The sequence below is a fragment of the Lynx canadensis genome, chromosome D1, assembly GCF_007474595.2.
Source record: "Lynx canadensis isolate LIC74 chromosome D1, mLynCan4.pri.v2, whole genome shotgun sequence".
Taxonomy (NCBI): domain Eukaryota; kingdom Metazoa; phylum Chordata; class Mammalia; order Carnivora; family Felidae; genus Lynx; species Lynx canadensis.
Genome location: NC_044312.2, coordinates 33,028,648 through 33,054,834, shown reverse-complemented (window position 1 = coordinate 33,054,834; position 26,187 = coordinate 33,028,648). Strand labels below are relative to the sequence as shown.

Sequence of the window (26,187 nt, the reverse complement as noted above, 5' to 3'; positions counted from 1 at the left end):
TATAATGCCATTCTGCATCTCTTGATACAGTCTTTATTTTAAAGTCTAGATTATCTGATATAAGTATGGCTACTCCAGCTTTATTTTGTTGACATAGTTCTCCATCCCCTTATTTTCAGTTGAAGGTGTCTTTAGGTCTAAAGTGGGTCTCTTATAAATAGCGTATAGATGGATCTTCTTTTTGTATCCATTCTGTTACCCTATGTCTTTTGATTGGAGCATTGAGTCCATTGATGTTTAGAGTGAGTACTTAAAGATATGAATTTATTGCCATTATGATGCTTGTAGAGTTGGAGTTTCTGGTGGTGTTGTCTGGTCCTTTCTAATCTTTGTTGCTTTGGGTATTTATATACATATATATATATATATGTATGTATATACATACACATACATACTCACCTTTTCTCTCCTCAGAGTCCCCGTTAAAATTTCTTGCAGGCCTGGCTTAGTGGTCACAAACTCCTTTAATTTTTGTTTGTCTGGGAAACTTTTCATCTGTGCTTCTATTTTGAATGACAGCCTTGCTGGATAAAGAATTATTGGCTGTATATTTTTCTGATTCAGCACATTGAATATATCCTGCCACTCCTTTCTGGTCTGCCAAGTTTTTGTGGATAGGTCTGCTGCAATCCTGATCTGTCTTCCCTTGTAGGTTAGGGACTTTTTTCCATTTGCTGCTTTCATGATTCTCTCCTTGCCGGAGTATTTTGTGACTTTGACTATAATATGACTTGTTGATGGTTGATTTTTGTTGAATCTAAGGGTGGTCCTCTGTGCTTCCTGGATTTTGATGTCTGTGTCTTTCCCCAGGTTAGGAAACTTTTTCACTATGATATGCTCACATAACTCTTCTACCCCTATTTCTCTCTCTTCATGTTCTGGGACCCTTATGATTATGATGTTATTTCTTTTTAATGAGTGACTGATTTCTTTAATTCTTAAATTGTGCTCTTTTGCCTTCATCTCCCTCTTTTATTCTGCTTCGTTATTCTCTATAAGTTTCTCCTCTATATCGCTGATTCACTGTTCTGCCTCATCCATCCTTTCTGCCGCAGCATCCATCCATGATTACAGCTCAGTTATAGCATTTTTAATTTCATTCTGACTAGTGTTTACTTCTTTTATCTCTGCAGAAAGGGATTCTAATCTATTTTCAACTCCAGCTAGTATTCTTGGATGTCTGGTTCAGACATCTTGCTTGTATCTGTGTTGGTTAAATCCCTGGCTGTCGTTTCTTCGTGCTCTTTCTTTTGGGGTGATTCCTTCGTTTTGTTATTTTGAAGGGAGAAAAGGAATTAATGTGGCAGAAAAATTAAAATTAAAAATATTAAAATTAAGAAAATATTAAAATTAAAAAGTAAACACACACACAGACAAATCGAATAAATGATGCTAAATCCTAGTTGTGTTTTGGTCTGGGTGTTGAAAGTGGTTTTACTGATTAGAGAAAAAAAAGCAGGGGGGAAGGAAATCATTTGGGAATTTGAAAAAATGAATACACTGAAGTAGACTAAAATCAGATGATGGGAGTAAAATAGAATTTGAAAATATTTACACAAATAAAGAATATAGTAGAAAAACATTAAAGAAAAATATTTGTAATTAAAATTAAAAGTAAAAATGAATTTTTTCTCTTGGTGTATTCACGAAAAAGAAAAGAAAGGAAAAAGAAAAAAAAGGAAATAGTTTGAAAATTTGAAAGAGAATACACTGTAGTAGACTAAAACAAAATGAAAGTAAAATAGAATTTGAAAAAATTTACATAAAAGCAATAAGTATAGTAAAAAAATTAAAGAAAAAATATTTTTAATAGAAATGGAAAGTAAAAATGAAGGTTTTTTTTTTTTTTCTGCATTCAAGAAAAGAAACGAAAAAGAGGAAAAAGAGAAGGGAAATCGTTTCAAAATTTGAAAAAGTGAATACACTGAAGTAGACTAAAATAAAGTGACATAAGTAAAATAGAATTTGAAAAAATTACACCAAAGTAAAAAAAATAGTAAAACAGTTAAAGAAAACGATTTTTAATAAAAATTGAAAATAAAAATGATTTTTTTTCTTTCTGTATTCAAGAAAAAGAAGAGAAGTGAAAAAGGAAAAAAAAGGAAATTGAATAGATGGACCTGCTAACGGATTGAAATAGGACTGAAATTACTTCGTTTTTCCGTAGACGTCAGACTATGAAGTGCATTATAGTCCATAAACTAAGTAGGCGGTGATACTTGTGTTCTTGAAGAGGGAGGTTGGCCCAGTTGGGCAGGGCTCAATGTAATGGCTCCATTCTCCACTAGATGATGCTGCTAGTATTCTGGGGTGCGGTATTGTGGCATTCGTAGGTGTGTATGTGCATGCGCGGGAGCGGTGAACGTGGCGTCACCCAGCTACCCAGTCTCCAGTATCGGAAGTCTGTTCTCCCCGATCATCAATCGCGCACCCATCCTCTGTCTTCAGCTTTCGTCCACTTCCCGCTTTTTCACTGTCCATGATCAGACCCCAGGCAGTACCTCTCTCCCGAGTTTTATCTCAGATGCAGCTGTTTTCCCTAGCCCCTTACTTCTGAAGGACTGCAGCTTCGACCCGTTCCGCTCCTCTGTGGGAGGGTCTCACTGAGCAATGGCTGAATGAGCAATGGCCGAATGCTGGCTGCACCCAGGAATGCCTGCTGGACCCTGCTGCTGCCGGTGCCCTGAGACTGCAGCCAGGTGCCAGCCCACCCCAGAAAAAGTTCACAAGATAGTGTAGTGGCAGCTTTTCAGGGATTATGGAAAATCACAACACACATCTGGCTCCAGGCTTCACCCTTAATGACCTGGTTCCAGCACCAGCGAATGTGGCCATTTACTGGGGTCTGATGGGACCAGGTGGCTTCAACAGTCTCTACCAAATGTCCTTCCAACAGTTGAACCGCTTTCCTCGTGTGGCCTGAGAACCTCCTGGACCCCACTCTGTTCCTGGGGATTTGCCCTTCCCACCAGAGCACCACCAGGTATCAAGCTGCAGAGCTGCAGCCTTTGCGCTCCCCTTGTTTACAGTCTTAATGGAATTTAAACCCTCTCCTTTCTCCTTTTTCCTTTCTCCCTTTTTAGTTTAGTCCCTGCGGGTGTTGCCAATTTTTCACTTTCTCTCCAGCTGTTTTTGGGGAGGGGTGCTTTTCCCATATTCTCCACCCACCCCCTAGTCTCTGTCCTCTCTCTGCCCGCAAATGCACTTCCCTACCCGCGGCTTCTTGCTCCCCAAGGTCAGCTCTCCATGCCACGTACCTGCTGAATTCTGTGGTTCAGGTTATGCAGATTGTTGTGTTAACCCTCCAATCAGTTTTCTAGGTGTGCAGGATGGTTTAGTGTTGGTCTGGCTATATTTCATGGACATGAGACACACAAAAACTTTCCATGCTGTTCTGCCATCTTGGCTCCTCCTCATGGAACTATTCTTTTAAGAACACAGATCGATCTATCTTTCTTTCTTTCTTTCTTTCTTTCTTTCTTTCTTTCTTTCTTTCTTTCTTTCTCTTTCTTTCTTTCTTTCTTTCTTTCTTTCTTTCTTTCTTTCTTTCTTTCTTTTCTAGTCCAACCTAGCTCAGGTCATGATCCCAGGATTGTGGGATTGAGCCCCGAGTTGGGCTCTGCACTGAGCGTGGAACCTGCTGAAGTTTAAATTTCTCTCTTTTCCCCCTGCCCTTCTCCCCTGCTCAGGCTTTCTCTCTCTCTCTCAAAAAATAAAGGAAGGAAGGAAGGAAGGAAGGAAGGAAGGAAGGAAGGAAGGAAGGAAGACAGGTTATCCCAAGCTCAAGGAAGAGTAGAGTAAGTGAGTAGGCATGTCATTTTACAGTGCAAATTTTGTTGCAGGATTTTTGACCACTATTCCCGGTATTCATTATCTTGCCACTTCGAAGAATGAAGAGGCGGACACAAAATGAGCAGCAGGCAAAAGTTTATTAGAATATAAGATGAGGAAGGAAGGATAGGAGAGGTGTCTTTACAGAGAGGGGACATTCGAAAGTGAATGCCCAAGGACTATAGGTAGGGTTCCTTGTTTTATAAGGTTCTGGTCAGCCTTCCGCCTTCACTTTCTTATTCCTTCTCAGGTTCTACCCTCATTAGGTGGAAAACTCTAGGTGCTGGGTTGTCCATTCCTGATTGGCTCATTTGTATTATATGAGGGGTGGTTTGTGGCCCTATTTAGGTCTTTTGTCAAATTCCTGAGGGGGAGTAGGTGGGGAGCTGTTACATTCTTAAGAGGAACCTTATACCTGATGGGGTTTGCTGTGGTCAGACACTCCCAGCATTATTTCAAAATAGGTGTTTTTCCCCACCCAGGGAAATCAGGCCCTAATCTTTCCCTCTCTGCCTACTGAATCCTATCTCCTCCTATCATGTGCATTCATTTCTACTTGTTATGGCTTTCATCTCCTTTTTCAGTTGGATACAGTGCTTCTCATAAGCAGTCTTTGTCATAGTCTTGTATTTCCATGTTTGTTTTTCCTTCCATATTTTAAATGGTTTTTGAATTTTGTGATTTAGATTTTTATTTCTTTAAGTCCTTTGTCATCCAAGAAAAACAGAGATTTCAGTGTTGGCCATGAAAAAAGCTTTAGGTTACCTTTAATTAGGAAATCCCTAGATTCACCTAAGGTAATTTTCCAAATATCCCGCCTACTATGCAGACTTGTGTAACCTTAGTTTTATCCATGGTGTAATGCCAGAGCCCTTAAGATTATAGCCACACCGGACTATCCACCTCCTGGTTCCAGTCTTCTCCATTTTCCCACAGTCACAGAAGATTGACAATGGAAAACCATCAGAAACTGAACAGCATTCTCTCTCCCCCAATGTCTAAAGTAACATAAGTACTTCCTCTGATTCCTGCTCTTCTTGTCTTTCATCCCTTTTCTTCCCCTTGTCCCTGTTTCAGCCATTTGTTCACTTTACTATGAATTTCCCTCTAAGCACTGTCTTTGTTTCAACCCACAAGTTTCAGTAAATTGTTTTCATTTAGTTCAAATTATTTTAAAATCTCTTGAGATTTCTTTTACCCATGTATCATTTAGGAGTGTATTTTGTGATTTTTTCCCCCCAGGTATCTTTTTGTCATTGATTTCTAGTTTAATCCACTGTGGTCTGAGAACAGAAATTTTATGATTTCTGTTCTTTTAAATTTGCTAAGGTGTGTTTTATAGCCCAGAATGTAGTGTGTCTTGAAGAAGAATGTTTCCATGTGAGCTTGAGAAGAATGTGTCATCTGCTGTTGTTGGAATGAGATGGTCTGTAAACGTCCATTACATCCAGTTGACTGATGATACTGTTGAGTTTAACTGTGATCTCAGTGATTTTTCTGCTTGCTGGACTTGTCCATTTCTAAAAGATAAGTGTTGAAGTCTCTAAATATGATAGTGGATTCATCTATTTTCTTTGACATTCTATCAGTATTTGCCTCTTGTATTTTGATGATTTGCTGTTAAGTGCATACACATAAGGATTGTTATGTCTTTTGGAAAAACTGACCTCTTTATCATTATGTAATGTCCTTCTGTATCCTTGATAATTTTCTTTGCTGTGAAGTCTGCTCTGTCTGAAATTAATATAGCTACTTTTGCTATCTTTTGATTAGTGTTAGTAGGGTAGATTTTTCTCTAGTCATATACTTTTAATGTATATGTCCTTATATTTAAAAAGGTTTCTTATAGACAACATATAATTGAGTCTTGTCTTTTTTGATCCACTATGACAATGTGTGTGTTAATCTGTATATTTAGTACATTGGTGCTCAAAGTGACTATTGATGTAGTTGAATTAATATCTGTCATATTTGTTATCTTCCATTTGTTGCCCTTTTTTTGTTGTTGTTCCTATGTTTGTGTTCCATTTTTTTTTTTTGCCCTTACTGGTTTTAATTGAGTATTTTATATGATTTTATTTTCTCTTCTTTCTTAGCATATCAATTATACTTTCTTTAAGCCTTTTTTATAGTGGTTGCTCTAGAATTTTCTTTTTTTAATATAAGTTTATTTATTTTGTGAGAGAGAGAGAGAGAGAGAGAGAGAGAAAGCAAGCATGCACAAGCAGGGGAGGGGCAGAGAGAAGGAGAGACAGATCCCAAGCAGGCTCTGTGCCATCAGCACAGATACCAATGTGGGGCTCAACCTCACGATCTGTGAGATCATGACCTGAGCTGAGATCAAGAGTTGGACATTTAACAGACTGCGCCACCCAGGCGCCCCTGCTGTAGAATTTTCTATATACATTTACATCTAATCCAAATCTACTTTCAAATATGCTATACAGCTTCACTGGTAGTGCAAATAACTTATAATAACAAAATACTGCTGATTCCTCCCTTTTATCCCTTGTACCATTGCTGTCCTTCATTTCACTTATACATAAGCAAACATATATACAAGCATACAGAATTGAATACATTGTTGATGGTATTATTTTATGTTAGCTTATTTAAGAATAAGAAAAAAAATAAGTTTTTATTTTATCTTCAAGTGATGCTCTTTCTTTCTTCATGTATCCCGGTTTTTCACTATATCCTTTTACTTTCCCTGAAGAACTTCTTCTAACATTTCTTACAAGATGTGTTCTTAGTTGTTGTTAGTATGACAGTCTTTATTTTACTTTTAAAGGAGAATTTCATAGGATATAGAAAATTAAATTGGTCAGGGTATTATTCCCCTGTACTTAAATATTTCATTCTACTCTTTTATCTTGCTTACATACTTTCTGAGGAGAAGCTAGTTGAAATTCCTATTTCTGCTTCTGTATAGGTAAGATTTTTTTTTTTCTTCAGGTTTCTTTCAAGATTTTTTCTTTATCTTTGACTTTTCCGCAGCTAAAGTGTGTTAGGTGTGACACTTTGTGTGCTGTAGATACAGCTTTTCTGGGTACTTCACCTACTTTCTTCTGAACTTTCTAGAACTGTGGCTTGATACCTGATATTAATTTGGGAAAATTCTGTCATTATTGCTTCAGCTATTGCTTATTTCTTCTGTTCCTTCCTTTTGTCGTTGTCCCACAGTTCTTGAATATTCTGGGTTTTGTTTGTTTGTTTTATCTTAGCCTTTTTTTTTTCTTCTTTCTGCTTTCAAAGTTTTGAAGTTCCTATTGACAAATACTTAAGCTTCACTCAGCCATGTCCAGTTTACTAATGAGCCTTTCAATGACATTCTTCATTTCTTCAACAGTGTTTGTTTGTTTTTTATCTCAAACATTTGTCATTCCTTCTTAGAATTTTCATTTCCATTTCCATTACTCATCTGTTCTTGCATGTTATCTGCTCTCTCCTTTTGAGCTCTTAGCATATAAATTGGAATTTTAAGAAACTTTTGGTCTGATGAATGCTAACATTTCTGCCCAAACTGACTCTCATTCTGATACTTTCTTTGCCTCTTCAAACTCTTATTTTTTTTTTTTTTTTTTTGGCTTTTAGTATGTCTTACAACTTTTTCTTGATTAGCCTGGCATGATGCACTTGGCAAAAGGAACTAAGCTTTAGCAATGTTGGTAGTGAGGTGTAAAGAGAAGGGGAAGCATTCTGTAGTCCTATTATTGGTAAGCCTGTGCTCCTGGACTATGAAACTCACCACTGCCTCTCAGGTTGCCTCCCCACTCCTTTCTTCTCAGCTTTAGATGAGACAGAATGGTGAGAAGAGGCTGGAATTGGGTATTTGCCTGCCCCAGCTCTGTTAGGTTCGTTTTAAAAACACTAATATGTAGATGATGGTAAAATAGTTTCTCCCAAGAACAGAATGCTCTAGCATATTTTAAAATGTTTACTTCTCCCTACTGAAGGCAGCAGGAGAGGATTTTTCTCTATTTTTTTTACTTGGAGAATTTCCTTGAGCCCTTGTATGTAAAACTAATAAAATCATGTGGAGGTAGGGGAAGCTGTATGAGTGGGCCCCCTGGAATTTTACCTCTCAGACCTATCCATAGTGAGCTCCAGCAACTCTATAATTACAGTTCATGTATTTCTACCTTGGTACAGATTTCCAAGGGGGTTTTTGCTTCAGTAAATTACAATTCTCTGTATCTACCTATTTGGCTCTCAATTTTGGGGCATTGGTTTGCCCTGTGACCTTACTACTTCAGTGGGTCTAAGAAGACTTATTAATCTTTCAGTTTGTTCCTCTTTTTACTTCTTAGGATGGGGCAGCAGCAACTAAGCTCCTTACACCCAGGACCAGAAACCAGAAGTCCTCTTTATTCTCTTAATCTCTCCTGTACCAACCCCTCCACCTTTTTTTTTTTTTTTTTTTTTTTAAGGAGACAGGATTTAAAAGTGCTGTAGTTTGAATCTTCAGGCTTCTTTGGATCACATTTTACTATGCAAATAGCATGGACTTTCAAACTAGACCGTTGAGTTTGGTTATCCACTGCATCCATTATAAATCTTCTCTGATGGTTTCATGTTTGTGGAATGAGGATACTTCCTCTTACTTGTAGGGTTTGCATGTGGAGCTCTGGTGTGCAAACTACACCTTTGTAGCCACTTAAAGAAAGATTAGTTCCTGTCGGTTGAGCATCCGGCTCTTGGTTTCAGCTTAGGCCATGATCTCATGGTTCCTGGGATTGAGCCCTGTGTGGGGCTCTGTGCTGACACTGCAGAGCCTGCTTGGGATTCTCTCCCTCTCAATCTCTCTCTCTCTCTCTCTCTCTCTCTCTCTCTCTCTTTCTCTTTCTCTCTCTCTCTCTCCCTCTTTATTTCGCTCTAAATAAATAAATAAACAAAAAATATTTAAAAATATACAAAGATTGGTTCCTTCTTTCAGTTTTCTTCTCAGCCTTGGTCAGCCTGAGTAGCAGTATCACCTACACATGGGAATTTAATAAAGGCTCAAAACAATAAATTCATAAAAAACTAATTTGTGAGCAAGATGTCAGAATACCCATAGAAAACTTCCTCTTCCCTGTATTCTAATTCTATCACTTTCTTAGTACCCTTCTAACATTTATCTTTCTGTACCTCTTTCAATACAGTCTATATATTCCCACCCTCTAAGTTATTTCTCTTTCTCTTCTCCCATTTTTAGACTGAATTTAATTTTTATTGAAGATATACAAAGTTTTTAAAAATTTAATACTGTACAAAGGTTTATAAGTTATAAAACAAATCAACTGCCTACCCCATCTCTCTGCTCTGAAGTTCTGTTCCCCAAAATCAGCCACTTTTCTTTAAACTATTATTTTACATTAATTTCCATTTTCCTAAATAATAAGCTCAGTCATATATTTTGCTTCAATTTTAGACATTAAATTAGTTTACCTGCAATAGAACATTAATATTACACACTTTTACCGTACCACAGCCACTGCTACTCCATATATATTTCTGCTCTTGCCATCCATCAGATATATACTCATAGTTTTTAAAACTAGTGGTCAGTATTTACATAATAATGAAATTATTGTTCGTAGGTAAGCCCTACCAAGATCTATGATTACATTTCCATTCTTGCATGTTTTTGTTTTTCCTAGAGTTAATAATTGCCTTGTTTGTAAAATCAAGATAAAATTCTCTGTTTTCAAATGCACAAATGTAGTTACGGAACATGTATTATGTTTAAACACATCAGAACCTTTGTTTTATTCATTTTTTTTTTTTAAGAAACATTGCTACTGGACCTCTCATCTTAACTGTTTGCTTTTATAAGTTTACTACTCCATCTGTTTTCATGGAAGTTCATATTACCTTAATCTTGGGAATTCCCTTTGTTTGAACTAGATCCTGTGTTTTGGTTTTGGTTTATTCCTTCATTTTAGTGAAGCGCATCTGTCAATATCTTTCTGAGAAATGGTACTTGGGTAAATTTTTTGAATATGTTTACAAATATTTTTATTCTACATTTAAATCTAGATTGTCAGTTTTACTGGATATATAACTCTAAATTGGAATTATTTATTCCTCAGAATTTTGAATGCTTTCCACTTTTTTTTCAATATATGAAATTTATTGTCAAATTGGTTTCCATACAACACCCAGTGCTCATCACAAAAGGTGCCCTCCTCAATACCCATCACCCACCCTCCCCTCCCTCCCACCCCCCATCAACCCTCAGTTTGTTCTCAGTTTTTAACAGTCTCTTATGCTTGGGCTCTCTCCCACTCTAACCTCTTTTTTTTTTTTTTCCTTCCCCTCCTCCATGGGTTTCTGTTAAGTTTCTCAGGATCCACATAAGAGTGAAACCATATGGTATCTGTCTTTCTCTGTATGGCTTATTTCACTTAGCATCACACTCTCCAGTTCCATCCATGTTGCTACAAAGGGCCATATTTCATTCTTTCTCATTGCCATGTGGTACTCCACTGTGTATATAAACCACAATTTCTTTATCCATTCATCAGTTGATGGACATTTAGGCTCCTTCCATAATTTGGCTATTGTTGAGAGTGCTGCTATAAACATTGGGGTACAAGTGCCCCTATGCATCAGCACTTCTGTATCCCTTGGGTAAATTCCTAGCAGTGCTATTGCTGGGTCATAGGGTAGGTCTATTTTTAATTTTCTGAGGAACGTCCACACTGTTTTCCAGAGTAGCTGCACCAATTTGCATTCCCACCAACAGTGCAAGAGGGTTCCCGTTTCTCCACAGCTTCGCCAGCATCTATTCCTGATTTGTTCATTTTGGCCACTTTGGCATGAGGTGATATCTGAGTGTGGTTTTGATTTGTATTTCCCTGATAAGGAGCGACGTTGAGCATCTTTTCATGTGCCTGTTGGCCATCTGGATGTCTTCTTTAGAGAAGTGTCTATTCATGTTTTCTGCCCATTTCTTCACTGGATTATTTGCTTTTTGGGTGTGGAGTTTGGTGAGCTCTTTATAGATTTTGGATACTAGCCCTTTGTCCGATATGTCACTTGCAAATATCTTTTCCCATTCCGTTGGTTGCCTTTTAGTTTTGTTGGTTTTTTCCTTTGCTGTGCAGAAGCTTTTTATCTTCATAAGGTCCCAGTAATTCATTTTTGCTTTTAATTCCCTTGCCTTTGGGGATGTGTCAAGTAAGAGATTGCTACGGCTGAGGTCAGAGAGGTCTTTTCCTGCTTTCTCCTCTAGGGTTTTGATGGTTTCCTGTCTCATACTCAGGTCCTTTATCCATTTTGAGTTTATTTTTGTGAATGGTGTGAGAAAGTGGTTTAGTTTCAACCTTCTGCATGTTCCTGTCCAGTTCTCCCAGCACCATTTGTTAAAGAGACTGTCTTTTTTCCATTGGATGTTCTTTCCTGCTTTGTCAAAGATGAGTTGGCCATACGTTTGTGGGTCTAGTTCTGGGGTTTCTATTCTATTCCATTGGTCTATGTGTCTGTTTTTGTGCCAATACCATGCTGTCTTGATGATGACAGCTTTGTACTAGAGGCTAAAGTCTGGGATTGTGATGCCTCCTGCTTTGGTCTTCTTCTTCAAAATTCCTTTGGCTATTCGGGGCCTTTTGTGGTTCCATATGAATTTTAGGATTGCTTGTTCTAGTTTCGAGAAGAATGCTGGTGCAATTTTGATTGGGATTGCATTGAATGTGTAGATAGCTTTGGGTAGTATTGACATTTTGACAATATTTATTTTTCCAATCCATGAGCAGGGAATGTCTTTCCATTTCTTTAAATCTTCTTCAATTACCTTCATAAGCTTTCTATAGTTTTCAGCATACAGATCCTTTACATCTTTGGTTAGATTTATTCCTGGGTATTTTATGCTTCTTGGTGCAATTGTGAATGGGATCAGTTTCTTTATTTGTCTTTCTGTTGCTTCATTGTTAGTGTATAAGAATGCAACTGATTTCTGTACATTGATTTTGTATCCTGCCACTTTGCTGAATTCATGTATCAGTTCTAGCAGACTTTTGGTGGAGTCTATCGGATTTTCCATGTGTAATATCAAGTCATCTGCAAAAAGCGAAAGATTGACTTCATCTTTGCCAATTTGGATGCCTTTGATTTCCTTTTGTTGTCTGATTGCTAATGCTAGCACTTCCAGCACTATGTTAAACAACAGCGGTGAGAGTGGGCATCCCTGTCATGTTCCTGATCTCAGGGAAAAAGCTCTCAGTTTTTCCACATTGAGGATGATGTTAGCTGTGGGCTTTTCATAAATGGCTTTGATGACGTTTAAGTATGTTCCTTCTATCCCGACTTTCTCAAGGATTTTTATTAAGAAAGGGTGCTGGATTTGGTCAAAGGCCTTTTCTGCATCGATTGACAGGATCATATGGTTCTTATCTTCTCTTTTATTAATGTGATGTATCACGTTGATTGATTTGCGAATATTGAACCAGCCCTGCATCCCAGGACTGAATCCCACTTGATCATGGTGAATAATTCTTTTTATATGCTGTTGAATTCGATTTGCTAGTATCTTATTGAGAATTTTTGCATCCATATTCATCAGGGGTATTGGCCTGTAGTTCTCTTTTTTTACTGGGTCTCTGTCTGGTTTAGGAATCAAAGTAATACTGGCTTCATAGAATGAGTCTGGAAGTTTTCCTTCCCTTTCTATTTCTTGGAATAGCTTGAGAAGGATAGGTATTATCTCTGCTTTAAACGTCTGGTAGAACTCCCCTGGGAAGCCATCGGGTCCTGGACTCTTATTTGTTGGGAGATTTTTGATAACCGATTCAATTTCTTTGCTGGTTATGGGTCTGTTCAAGCTTTCTATTTCCTCCTGATGGAGTTTTGGAAGCGTGTGGGTGCTTAGGAATTTGTCTATTTCTTCCAGGTTGTCCAATTTGTTGGCATATAATTTTTCATAGTATTCCCTGATAATCGTTTGTATCTCTGAGGGATTGGTTGTCATAATTCCATTTTCATTCATGATTTTATCTATTTGGGCCATCTCCCTTTTCTTTTTGAGAAGCCTGGCCAGAGGGTTGTCAATTTTGTTTATTTTTTTAAAAAACCAACTCCTGGTTTCGTTGATCTGCTCTACAGTTTTTTTAGATTCTATATTGTTTATTTCTGCTCTGATCTTTATTATTTCTCTTCTTCTGCTGGGTTTAGGCTGCCTTTGCTATTCTGCTTCTATTTCCTTTAGGTGTGCTGTTAGATTTTGTATTTGGGATTTTTCTTGTTTCTTGAGATAGGCCTGGATTGCAGTGTATTTTCCTGTCAGGACTGCCTTCGCTGCATCCCAAAGCATTTGGCTTGTTGTATTTTCATTTTCGTTTGTTTCCATATATTTTTTAATGTCTTCTCTAATTGCCTGGTTGACCCACTCATTCTTTAGTAGGGTGTTCTTTAACCTCCATGCTTTTGGAGGTTTTCCAGCCTTCTTCCTGTCGTTGATTTCAAGCTTCATAGCATTGTGGTCTGAAGGTATGCATGGTATAAATTCAATTCTTGTATACTTATGAAGGGCTGTTTTGTGACGCAGTATATGATCTATCTTGGAGAATGTTCCATGTGCACTCGAGAAGAAAGTATATTCTGTTGCTTTTGGATGCAGAGTTCTAAAGATATCTGTCAAGTCCATCTGATCCAATGTGTCATTCAGGGTCTTGTTTCTTTATTGACCATGTGTCTAGATGATCTATCCATTTCTGTAAGTGGAGTATTAAAGTCCCCAGCAATTACCACATTCTTATCAATAAGGTAGCTTAAGTTTATGAGTAATTGTTTCATATATTTGGGGGCTCCCGTATTCAGCACATAGACATTTATAATTGTTAGCTCTTCCTGGTTGATAGACCCTGTAATGAGTATATAATGCCCTTCTTCATCTCTTGTTACAGCCTTTAATTTAAAGTCTAGTTTGTCTGATATAAGTATGGCTACTCCAGCTTTCTTTTGGCTTCCAGTAGCATGATAAATAGTTCTCCATCCCCTCACTCTCAATCTGAAGGTGTCCTCAGGTCTAAAATGAGTCTCTTGTAGACAGCAAATAGATGGGTCTTGTTTTTTTATCCATTCTGATACCCTATGTCTTTTGGTTGGCGCATTTAGTCCATTTACATTCAGTGTTATTATAGAAAGATACGGGTTTAGAGTCATTTTGATGTCTGTATGATATATGCTTGTAGTGATGTCTCTGGTACTTTGTCTCACAGGGTCCCCCTTAGGATCTCTTGTAGGGCTGGTTTAGTGGTGACAAATTCCTTCAGTTTTTGTTTGTTTGGGAAGCCCTTTATCTCTCCTTCTATTCTAAATGACAGACTTGGTGGATAAAGGATTCTCGGCTGCATATTTTTTCTGTTCAGCACATTAAAGATCTCGTGCCAATCCTTTCTGGCCTGCCAAGTTTCAAAAGAGAGATCAGTCACGAGTCTTATAGGTCTCTCTTTATATGTTAGGGCACATTTACCCCTTGCTGCTTTCAGAATTTTCTCTTTATCCTTGTATTTTGCCAGTTTCACTATGATATGTCGTGCAGAAGATCGATTCAAGTTACGTCTGAAGGGAGTTCTCTGTGCCTCTTGGATCTCAATGCCTTTTTCCTTCCCCAGTTCAGGAAAGTTCTCAGCTATTATTTCTTCAAGTACCCCTTCAGCACCTTTCCCTCTCTCTTCCTCCTCTGGGATACCAATTATGCATATATTATTTCTTTTTAGTGTATCACTTAGTTCTCTAATTTTCCCCTCATACTCCTGGAGTTTTTAATCTCTCTTTTTCTCAGCTTCCTCTTTTTCCATAACTTTATCTTCTAGTTCACCTATTCTCTCCTCTGCCTCTTCTATCCGAGCTGTCGTCATTTCCATTTTGTTTTGCATTTCGTTTAAAGCGTTTTTCAGCTCCTCCTGACTGTTCCTTAGTCCTTTGATCTCTGTAGGAATAGATTCTCTGCTGTCCTCTATACTGTTTTCAAGCCCAGCGATTAATTTTATGACTATTATTCTAAATTCACTTTCTGTTATATTTAAATGCTTTTTGATCAGTTCATTAGCTGTTGTTATTTCCTGGAGATTCTTCTGAGGGGAATTCTTCCGCTTGGTCATTTTGGATAGTCCCTGGTGTGGTGAGGACCTGCAGGGCACTTCCCCTGTGCTGTGGTGTATAACTGGAGTTGGTGGGTGGGGCTGCAGTCTGACCTGATGTCTGCCCCCAGCCCACCGCTGGGGCCACAGTCAGACTGGTGTGTGCCTTCTCTTCCCGTCTCCTAGGGGCGGGATTCACTGTGGGATCGCGTGGCCCGTCTGGGCTACTTGCACACTGCCAGGCTTGTGGTGCTGGGGATCTGGTGTATTAGCTGGGGTGGGTAGGCAAGATGCACGGGGGCAGGAGGGGCAGGCTTAGCTCGCTTCTCCTTAGGTGATCCACTTCAGGAGGGGCCCTGTGGCAGCAGGAGGGAGTCAGACCCACTGCTAGAGGGGTGGCTCCGCAGAAGCACAGCGTTGGGTGTTTGTGCAGAGCAAGGAAGTTTCCTGGCAGGAACTGGTTCCCTTTGGGATTTTGGCTGGGGGATGGGCGGGAGAGATGGCGCTAGCGAGCGCCTTTGTTCCCCACCAAACTGAGCTCTGTTGTCCTGGGGCTCAGCAACTCTCCCTCCCTTTGTCCTCCAGCCTTCCCACTTTCCGAGCAGAGCTGTTCACTTATGACCTCCCAGATGCTAAGTCGCGCTTGCTGTCGGAACACACTCCATCCGTCCCCTCCGCTTTTGCAAGCCAGACTCGGGGGCTCTCCTTGGCTGGCAGGCTGCCCCTCCGCCCTGGCTCCCTCCTGCCAGTCAGAGTAGCACGCACAGCCTCCCCGCCCTTGCTACCCTCTTCCGTGGGCCTCTGGTCTGCGCTTGGCTCCAGAGACTCCGTTCTGCTAGTCTTCTGGTGGTTTTCTGGGTTAGTTAGGCAGGTGTAGGTGGAATGTAAGTGATCAGCAGGAGGTGGTGAGCCCAGCGTGCTCCTACACCGCCATCTTCCTGCAATCGCCTGCACTTTTGTTTTATAACATTCCGTGTTGAAGTTGTGGATTCATTAGTGTTATGATTTCTGATACTTTTTATTTGACCTCTGTTTTTAGGTTTTCATTTTTATCCATGGTTTTGTAATATTTCATGATGTTTTGTCTTACAGGTATTTTCTTATTTAATGTGCTTTGTACATATTTCTCATGGAAAATTTTAATATGAGAACTTTTTTTCTCAATTCTGGAAATTTTCATGTGTCAATTTTTAGTAATTTCCTCCCTACACTTTCTCTTTCAGAAATTTGATTAGGCAGATGCTGGTTTTCCTGTTTAACTCCTGATTTTCTGTTTTCATCTGTTGTTCTTTAGTTCATAGCCCTCTCTTGTTTTATTGATTACTCATGTCTCATTCTCATTGTCCTCCTTACAGAGCAAACATTCTTATGTGTTTAATATACATATTTGTGTTCTTGTAAAATTGTTACCATTTTGTATGCATGTCTCTTTAATTTACATAAATGATTTAGTATTACTTGCCTGTTTTGTATTTTTTAACTCAAAATCGTATTTAAAAAAATTTTTTTAACGTTTATTCATCTTTGAGAGATGGAGAGAGACAAAGCATGAGTGGGGAAGGGGCAGAGAGAGGGAGACAAAGAAACGGAAGCAGGATCCAGGCTCTGAGCTGTCAGCACAGAGCCCAATGCAGGGCTTGAACTCACGAACTGCGAGATCATGACCTGAGCCAAAGTTGGACGCTCAACCGACTGAGCCACCCAGGCGTACCTCAAAATTGTACTTTAAGATCTGTCAACATTTAATCTTTTCTTCTAACTTCTGCCTAGCACTCCATGGTATTCATCAAATTCATTTTTGGTCTATTAATGAATACACTGGCTATCTTCCTGTTCCCATATGCTCATTTATGTTTTCCTTATGGACTTTTATATGTGGATCTTTTTGTGATTTATACCCAGAAGCTGGTTTTTAGGGCCGCTTAGTAGTGCGACATCTCTCTTTAGAAAGGCTGTACCCCTGTACAATTCCGCCAGTAATACATAAAGTCTCCTGTATCTCCACATGCACTCAATATGTAGCATTATTCAACTTTGTAACTCTTGCCAAATCTGATATAATGTGATATCCCAATATTTTAATTTGCTTTTTTTCTTAATCACTAATGAGTTTTAACAACTCTTTAAATGCTTGTTACCCTTTGGACTTTCCTCATCTGTTTCTTATACCTTTATATCTTTCATATCTATTTCTGTTTGTTTTTTTATTTATCATTCCAGTTTGTAGTTCTTCATAAAGGGCTTGGTCCTTATGAGTCTGATCACCTGGTGGTGGTAGTGGCGAGGTAATTGGGAATGATGGAGATGTGGTGAATTATAGTGGTAGAGCTACCCAAAAGAAGACCTTTCGGAGTGTCTATATCTCAGGAGATTGAGGAGGAGGGACTTGGTGGGCAGTGGTTGAGGAGCCTGGGAATGGTTGGGTGCAGTCATCACAGGAGGGACATTGCTGTGTAAGCTATACTGATATCCTCAACAATCTGAGTTTCTGGATACCAGGAATCTCTTGGGCCTTAGGAAACTCCTACGCAACATGTGGTTGGAATAGTTTAGCATCTGACACTTCTAGGACTTAAAGATGGTGATGTCACCCTGAGCTGCCATTCTAATCAGTGAGTAGATGTCATCATCAGAGGAAGAAGAAGTCTAGCCAGGATTGGTAGTCAGGGCTATAACTTATCCTCTCAGTGCTTAGCACAGTACCAGTTTATAAGAATTCCACATATGTTTGAAATAGAAATTCAGCTATTGGTATTTATTATTCTTCATATTACTTTTTCTACTGCTATAGATTCACTTGAAGGATTTTTTTTCAAAATATGTACAAACTGCTCATTAGCTAATGGCTATACTAACATAATGACATAAATAGTTGCATGGAAAATTTCACAGTATCTCGGATGATAATTATAACATTGAAATTGTCTTAAAGTCTGATGTAGAAATCTTAAATATGCACTCCATTTTTATAAAAGATATATAGAAAATAAGTTTTCACTTTATTTTTAATAATTTATATTATGAAAAATTAAAATAAAGGTTCATGACAATTGTCTAAACAAATCTTTACAGTGGTTTTCTATAGAAAAAAATACAGTTAGATAACATTTTGAGAATTTCTAGTTGTGATTTTCTAAATCACAAGTTGTAGAGTCTCTTCTTCATCTTTGGTACCCTCTTGTGGTCAGTGGAAGGGATTGGTTTCGACTTCTTTTAACAATTATGTATAGTTTCATGTTTTTTATCTGCATGATAGACCTATCATTTTTATGAATATTGACTTTTTTTTGGCTATATACAAATTTGGAGTAAAATTGACAGTTGGAGTTTTCTTCCCATTCCTTACTTTGCTGTGTAAAGTGAAGGTGTGGCACAACCACACTTACTAATCTTAGAAGCTGAGATATAATGTGATCACTGTGCTTAGAGTAAATTTGGTATCATCTGGAAAGCAGATTGATTGCAGACCCAGAACTTACCTTATACTTTTGTCAGCTAATATTGGGTTTAGGGACTAATTTGCCATTTTTGATGATCTATTTTAAATTTTATAATACATACACACACACACACACACACACACACACACACACATACAAACACATCACACACACATATACCCATATAATACATATACACACACACACACATACAAACACATCATATATACATATATATGTGACTTAATTTTATTTTATTTAAAAATGTTATTTTGTTATTAGACTTCATTTTAAGTGATTACCTAGTTCAAATGCACTTAACTGTATTTACAGGAAATGTGACAGTATAATGTAGTCTCTTTTTTTCAAATCATGCTCTGACAATAAGAAGACAGGAATCCTGTGCAGAATTTAGTAAAGATTCATGGGTTATTTTTCCCTTCCCTCTGCAGCATTTGTTTCAGAGCAGATTCTTAGCCTGATATCCATAACATGTAACCAAAAGATAAGAGATAGCTGTGTGGTGTTAAGTTATTAAATCCAAATGAGACGTGGCTTATATGAGGAGTACATCATGGCTTTGGGGACAGATGTGAATTTCAAGGAGAAATGCTCTTTGTTTTCAAGAAAATGCTTCCCTACATTATAGTTGTCCTTCATGTGGCCTACTCAGTTCTTTAATTTTAGGCTAGATCTGAGTGTGTTTTTGTTGTCTACATCATTGGAACCTTTGAGTAGATCTGTTGCTGGCCTGGTGAAGTACTAGGATTTGAATAAGAGTCCAGAAAGTGCTCTGGGAATGAGTTTTATATTGCCAGGAATGCTGACATGTTGGCACTGAATTGTTTCCAAAAATGCCATCAAACACTGACTGAAAACAAAGATACTAGTGTTGTCACCACAGCTGTGTTCTCTTTGCCTTTACCCAGTTTCTTCTATGCACAGCAAGAAATTTTAAGTCCCCTAAAATGAAAGTGAGTCAGCATTGTGTAATGTGTAATGTGTAACTGTAATGTGACTGGTTGCCCCCCAGTGTTTGTGCACATTGGGATTGAGTTAAGCTGTTAAGCTATTTGTGTAGAATTGTCCCTGGTATTATGGATTTTGTTTTGTTTTGTTTTAAACAAATGGACTATCTGTGAGGGATTGTGGTGCCCAGTGTTATAAGAGGAAGAAGTTCCCTTGTTCATTAAATATTTATTGAGCGCTTTCTCAAATATTCAGTTTTAAAAAGAGGATAGGGTACATACCTAAATTTCTCTCCTACAGTGTCAAACACAAACACTATAAGAAATTTATATGTAAAGCTCTGTGAGCCTTCAAAAGGGAGGGAGAGTTGATGGAAGGGACTTTTGAATGAGACCTGTTTGAGTTGTGTGCTAAAGTGGATGTAACTTGAATATGTGGAAATTAGAAGAAATGAGCATTTTGTCAGAGGAGAAATGACCTGCAGAGAAAAAAGATAAGGAGCTCAAAAGTGCTAGTGGGAGAGACTTTTCAAAATGTTGATTGGGAAGGTCAATTGTGAGCATGAAATGCTAGATTAAAAAGTAAGCTCCATTGAGCAAAGGATGAAATATTCACCCAGGTGTCTTGTTGCAACAGTAGAGAGGACAAGCTTATTCCATCCTGAGCCTTGGACTTCTCTGCTTCCTTCTGGGTCTGCTGCTCCACATTCTGTAATAGGAGTTTCTCAGTAGACCTGCTTTTTTGGATGTGAATACCACTCTTTATTTTTTTATTGTGTTTCTCCAGCCACATTTTCTCCTTATGTAATAAAAATCCCTTGAAGATTTTGACTTTTCTCATTTATCAGTCTAATAGTTTAATTTACAAACATATTAGTACTTCTTAAATGGCCCAAAAGTGACTTGAACTTTTACAGTTCTCTTCCCATTCGGTGTAATTGTGTCCATTAACTTTCTGAAGTTCCATATTTGGAACTAGATCATGGTGAGTTAAAAATGTCAGAGGTGGCAGTGAATCAAAAAAATTACTTGGGGGGCGCCTGGGTGGCGCAGTCGGTTGAGCGTCCGACTTCAGCCAGGTCACGATCTCGCGGTCCGTGGGTTCGAGCCCCGCGTCGGGCTCTGGGCTGATGGCTCAGAGCCTGGAGCCTGTTTCCGATTCTGTGTCTCCCTCTCTCTCTCTGCCCCTCCCCTGTTCATGCTCTGTCTCTCTCTGTGCCAAAAATAAATAAACGTTGAAAAAAAAAATTTAAAAAAAATTACTTGGATCTATCAGTCTGAATCTGACAACTTCAGATAATGGGACAGACAGACCAGAGACCTGCTTGTCTTTTCCCTTTCTTCTTTCCTCCCCTCCTCCTCCTGTCCATCCATACATCTATCCATGTATTAAATTTTTTTTCTATTGATGTTAGTTGGCACACAATGTTATATTGTTTTCAGGTGTGCAATACAGTGATTCTACAACTCTATACATTATGTTGTACTTCTCTGTATTGTTCCAATTTTAGTATGTGTGCTACTGAAACAAGCATATACCCATCTATTATTATTTTTTATTAACCTCTTTGAAATACTTCAGCAAATAATGAAGGAAAACATTATGCATAATAATCAGAGAGCTTGTTAAAAAATAATAATTCCTGAATCTCTGGATGGGGATAATAGGAATCTGCATTTTGAATAGAAATACTTGACTCTCATTAACGTGGTCCAGACATTGCATTTCCAGTAACACTGAAATAAAAGCAAAGAAGAGTACTTCTTTGGTGAATGAAATTTATGAGTATGATCACCTAGTATTTATTTCATAGGGACTCATAAATAGAAAAAAAGTTCCCTTGTGAATAACATATTTATAGTTGGAGAATATTATATGCCCAGGCATGTCTTTCTCCTTTAGGATTTTATTCCATTTGCATTTCTATAAGAATGCACCACCAGCTGAGAGGTATAGATTTCCCCTGCAGCTTCCCCTATAAGATAATACAATTTTAAGAATAAGCAAAGGTTAGCCATTAGTTATGTTGAGTGTATGATAAAGATGTTGTTAACCTTTTTGGCTTGATTTTGAACCATCTTACTTAATTATTTCATGCTACCAATTTGTAGAAGTTTGTTTCCCTCTGTTTCCCCTCATCAAGAATGGTTTGAAATATCAGGTATCTTTTTGTAACTGGGAAATAATGATTCCTTAAAAGAGTCTATGTGAGCACTTCTCTAAACTGGTTATATGTTAACTCATTGAAATCACCAAAAAAACGAAATGAGACACTCTCTCTTGGTCCTATCTCACACTTACTAGATCAGAATTTCCTATTGAGAATCAATTATAAAGTTCTCAGAGGGATTCTACTCTAGCCAACCTGGCTCCCTTCATACTATAGTTCCATGAACTTCTTTGAGAATTTTGATTACATATTTGAATACATAGTCAAACGACTTGTTTCACATCCTTCTTCCTACTCCATCAAGTTTTATACATATTTGGAGCTCACTAAATCTGTAGTAAATACTTGTATTGGACATTTGATGGTGATGGTAAAAAAAAATCAAAATTTTAGTCTCTAATTAGTATGTTTTGTTGTTACTGTTATCCCCTAGGATGGAAAGAAGAAGTTTGATAAGGAAAGTGAAAAGTACTATTCTATTCTTGAGAAACATTTAAATTTGTCTGCAAAGAAAAAGGAATCTCATTTGCAAGAGGTAAGTTTTTCCAATTGAAATGTGAAAAGGACATTAGCATTAAATCATGTGAAGTCCAAATTTCCAAAGGTGGTAGTATCTCAAAATATGCTACTCTTTTTAAAAAGTGTGTATTTATGTATTTTGAGAGAGAGAGAGAGGAAGCTCTGGTGCCCACACATGAGCAGGGAGAGGGGCAGAGAGAGAGAGTCTCAAGCAAGCTCCTTGCTGATAGTGCCCCCCACACACACACAACAAGGGGCTTGATCTCAGAAATCATGAAGTCATGACCTAAGCTGAAACCAAGAGTGGGAAGCTCAACTGACTGAGCCACCAAGGCACTCCCCAAATCTGCTACTCTTTAATAATGATGAGAAGGAATAGAATAAGACTTTTTTTCTTTTCTTATTGGGCATTTTTTCAATGTCAGGACCTACCAAATTCATGGAATAGCTTTTTTTTATATCTGTTTTTAAGGTGTTGCTTCTGCATTAAGAGGAAAACAGATCCACAATTACACATTATAAAATCTCTATTTTTTTTTTATCAATTTTCTTAAAAAACAAGGCAACAGAAATATTTTACTAACATCTATGCATGGAAGCAGTCCGTATCTTCCCTTTTTTTCTGAAATATTTATCATTGGTAGTTTTTAAGTATAATTAATAAAATCGAGTAGTCCTTTTACTAAAGCGTAATATTGTTCCAGTTCCAGTGATCAGATACGTTTGAAAACAAAAATTGGGCCCTCTTGCCATTATCTAATATCTTAGCAACTATAAAATCTTGACACATGGCTGACACTGAACTATGGGAGTTGTTGAACTCATTCACCTGCAGTTCCTTACTGCCCTCCAGACCTTTGCAGGGAATCTTATACTGTGCTGAGTCTCCTCCAGTCTCCTCTTTCTCTTCTGTTTGTACTTCTAGATATCTCAGTCAAGAACCTTTTTCAAATGCCTCCTCTTAATCTTTATAGCAAAGCCACCTACCTTCCTGAACTGCTTATCAAACCTGGATCTCCACTCTCTTTATTCCTTATTTGCCTTACCTCCACATTCACCCACAAGGCATACTTGTTAAGTTGGAGTATGGATGCAGTGGAGTCAAAAGGCATGCCTGGAGTCAAAAGGCATGAGAGGGTTATTTTTATTTCTTTTTGCTCTTTGCTATTCTCCTATGTTCTCATTTAGTGAACTGAATCTCTCATTCAAAAAATGTTTTTTTAAAAAAAGTTTTAATATTGGTAATTTTTGTTATTTACACATGTATTCATTATAACTAATATATTGTTATTAACACCTGTTATTAAAGTAGGATATATTTATATACAATTATGTGTCTAGGGAAAGATTTTCTGACTAAATTGAAATGGAGAAAAATCTGTCATTAAGAAAATTCATATTTTTAGTTTTCATTGGCATGTCTAATCTTATGAAGTACTATGTTATAACTTAATATTATATTTGCATGTTCCAAACTTCTTAAATGCTCGCATACCTCTTTGATTATTACACTGCAAGAAACCTAGAAAAGAATGGAGTGTGTAAATGTAGTCATGTAAAGGAAGGCTCACCTTATTATCACCAGTAAACCACTATCTTTCATGCCAAGGGCTTTGGCCAGGTGCCATTTTAAAAATATACCCCTTCTAAATCAAGGGTGCTTTTTAGAATCTTTAAAGGGTTATATGTTCTTAAGATATAGATTCAGACTCAGATATTGCCTAAACCATCAAGCAAGTACTAACTTTATCCAAATTCTAAAATCCTCGAGAGGGTATACTTCAGTTTTCCCTGACAACTTAACTCTGTATTTAATATTTGCCTGTTAGTGGCCTTCAATCCCTCAGGCTATGGTAGAAAAGAATATCTGTTCTGGTTCTGTATTTAGTTGGAGCCTAGGAAAACCTATAATATGATTAATAGCATTCTCTACTTGCCCCATTACACACACACACACACACACACACACTCACACTCACGTGCACACACACACACACGTGCATGCAGGCACATACTTCTTTTCCAGGAGCCATAACCTACAACAGAACACAGTGCACAAATTGTGCCAGAGCGCTGCTCAGAGCACATAATAGGCAAGGGAAAATATGCATTGCTTTTTTTCCCTCTACTCTTCCAAGAATCAAACCTGTTGAAGGGAGAAGCTGCCATGCTTACATTTAATTCTGTAACCTCTGTTCCTTTCCAGAGAAACTCTGGTACTTCTGTCAGTACCCAGTTTATTAAGTTGTTTTCAGAAACACCACTCTGTGCCTTCTCACCTGCACACTTGACTTCTTGTTGATTTCTTATTGGAAAATAAGTGGTTGCCCATTTTTAGTACTGAATTAGGGGTCAGCTTGTGTTGATAAAACTACAAGGCTATCAATGAGATGGATCATTGGATTAAACAGAATTAGAAAGACTTGTTAAGATTATAGGCTTTATAGTAAATGAAGTAATATTTGATATGTAACTGGATACTTTATTTCTATGTATAAGAGGAAGAGATCATAAAGGAAATGTGGAAAGACCAGAATGTATAAAAATAATCTGTATTTCAAAATGTATTAAATCACATGAAAAGTAAGAGTTTTAGGGAATTTGTACAACATATGACACAGGATTACCATCTCTTATGTATAAGTTGCATTTGCAAATCACTGTGAAAAAGTCTTCAATGGAAAAATATGAGGTAACCATTTGAAAGAGCACAGAATGGAGAAGATGGTGGTGGAGTAGAAGGACCCTAGGCTTTCCTCATCCCATGAATATAATTAGATAACTATCAAATCATGCTAAATATCCCAGAAATTGACCTGAAGACTAGCAGAACAAACTTCACAACTAAACATAGAGAAGAAGCCACATCAAAGAAGGTAGGAAGTGCAGAGACACAGTTTGAGAGAGAAATGGATCATGGCCATTGTGATGGGGAGGGAGCCATAATTGTGGAGAAGGGCGAGAGACAGACTAACACACTATGGAGGAGTGCACAGGAAAAACAAATCCCCTTGGCAATTGGCTTGGAAAGCAAGAGGGGCTGAATTTCATGAGTTCTGGCAAACAGTGGGACTTAAATCCTGGAGTTCTGTGGGAGGGAAGGCAGGACAAACAGGCTGTGGACGTACAGTGTGGAAATAGGAATCTGAAGAGCACTTGGGGGCACTCAGTGGTGAGGTTACTTGGTTATCCCAGAGCATGTCCCAGAGAGGTAGCATTCATAGAGAGACCCTTCTAGGAACAAAGGAACCGGCAGGTGCTATTTCCCTTCCCTGCCCCTCAGCATAAGTACAAGGCCACCTGTGGGAACTACTGCAGCATAGGCACTTACTACTTACCTTGCTTAAACCAAGTCCTGCCCTCGCTCCCAACTCCATGCCCTTTCTAGTCATGTTTACCTTAGTTCCAGAATGGAAGGCCCATACCCCCAAAAGACCAGCCCAAACCCCTGCCAACACTGCATCTCCAGATGCAGGAGTTTTGTGTAGCCTAGGTTCCAGTGGCGGTGGCAATATGTCTCATTTCACAAGCAAATCAGAGCACACCTAGTTAAAACATGCCACATTCAGGCCAGGGTCCAAACACTGCTCACAGCAGGCAAAGAGAGACTTTGTAGATGACTGGGATGAAGGGACACAAGAGCAGACCACATACAGCATACATTGGAGACACTCCTGGACAGGGGACACTACAGTGTAGGTCACTACAGGACCTCTTCTTCATAAGGCCATTACCCTCAAGCATAAGAGATGTACCTGGCTTTCCTAACATAGGCATGGAGACTTACACAAAATGAGAAGACAGAGGACTTTGTCCCAAATAGGACAAGGCCAAGGCCAGAGATCTAAATGAAACAGATCTAAGTAATCTGGCTGATAAAGAATTTAAAGTAATGATCATAAAGATACTCAGTAAATTTGAGAAAAGAGTGAAAGCCATCAGTGAGACCCTTAACAGAGATAAGGAACATAACAGGGATAAAGGGCTCAATAAACAAAATGAAAAACCCACTTGATGGAATGAACAGTAGGCTGGAAGAACCAGAGGAATGAATGAATGACCTAGAAGGCAGAGTAATGGAAAGTAATCAAGCTGAACAAAGAGAGAAAGAGGATTATGCAAAATGAGAATAGACTTAGGGAAATCAGTGACTCCATCAAATATAATAACATTCGTATTATAGAAGTCACAGAAG

At 38.2% G+C, this 26,187-nt stretch overlaps 1 protein-coding gene across 1 annotated transcript in view; it reads left to right on the top strand.

Moving 5' to 3' along the window:
* Nucleotides 1-26,187, top strand: part of ARHGAP42 (Rho GTPase activating protein 42) — a 322,999-nt gene that overhangs the window by 198,905 nt on the left and 97,907 nt on the right. The window contains exon 5 of the mRNA XM_030333001.1: nucleotides 21,907-22,008. Within this exon, the coding sequence (XP_030188861.1) occupies nucleotides 21,907-22,008 (102 nt within the window). The remainder of the gene's footprint in view (nucleotides 1-21,906; nucleotides 22,009-26,187) is intronic.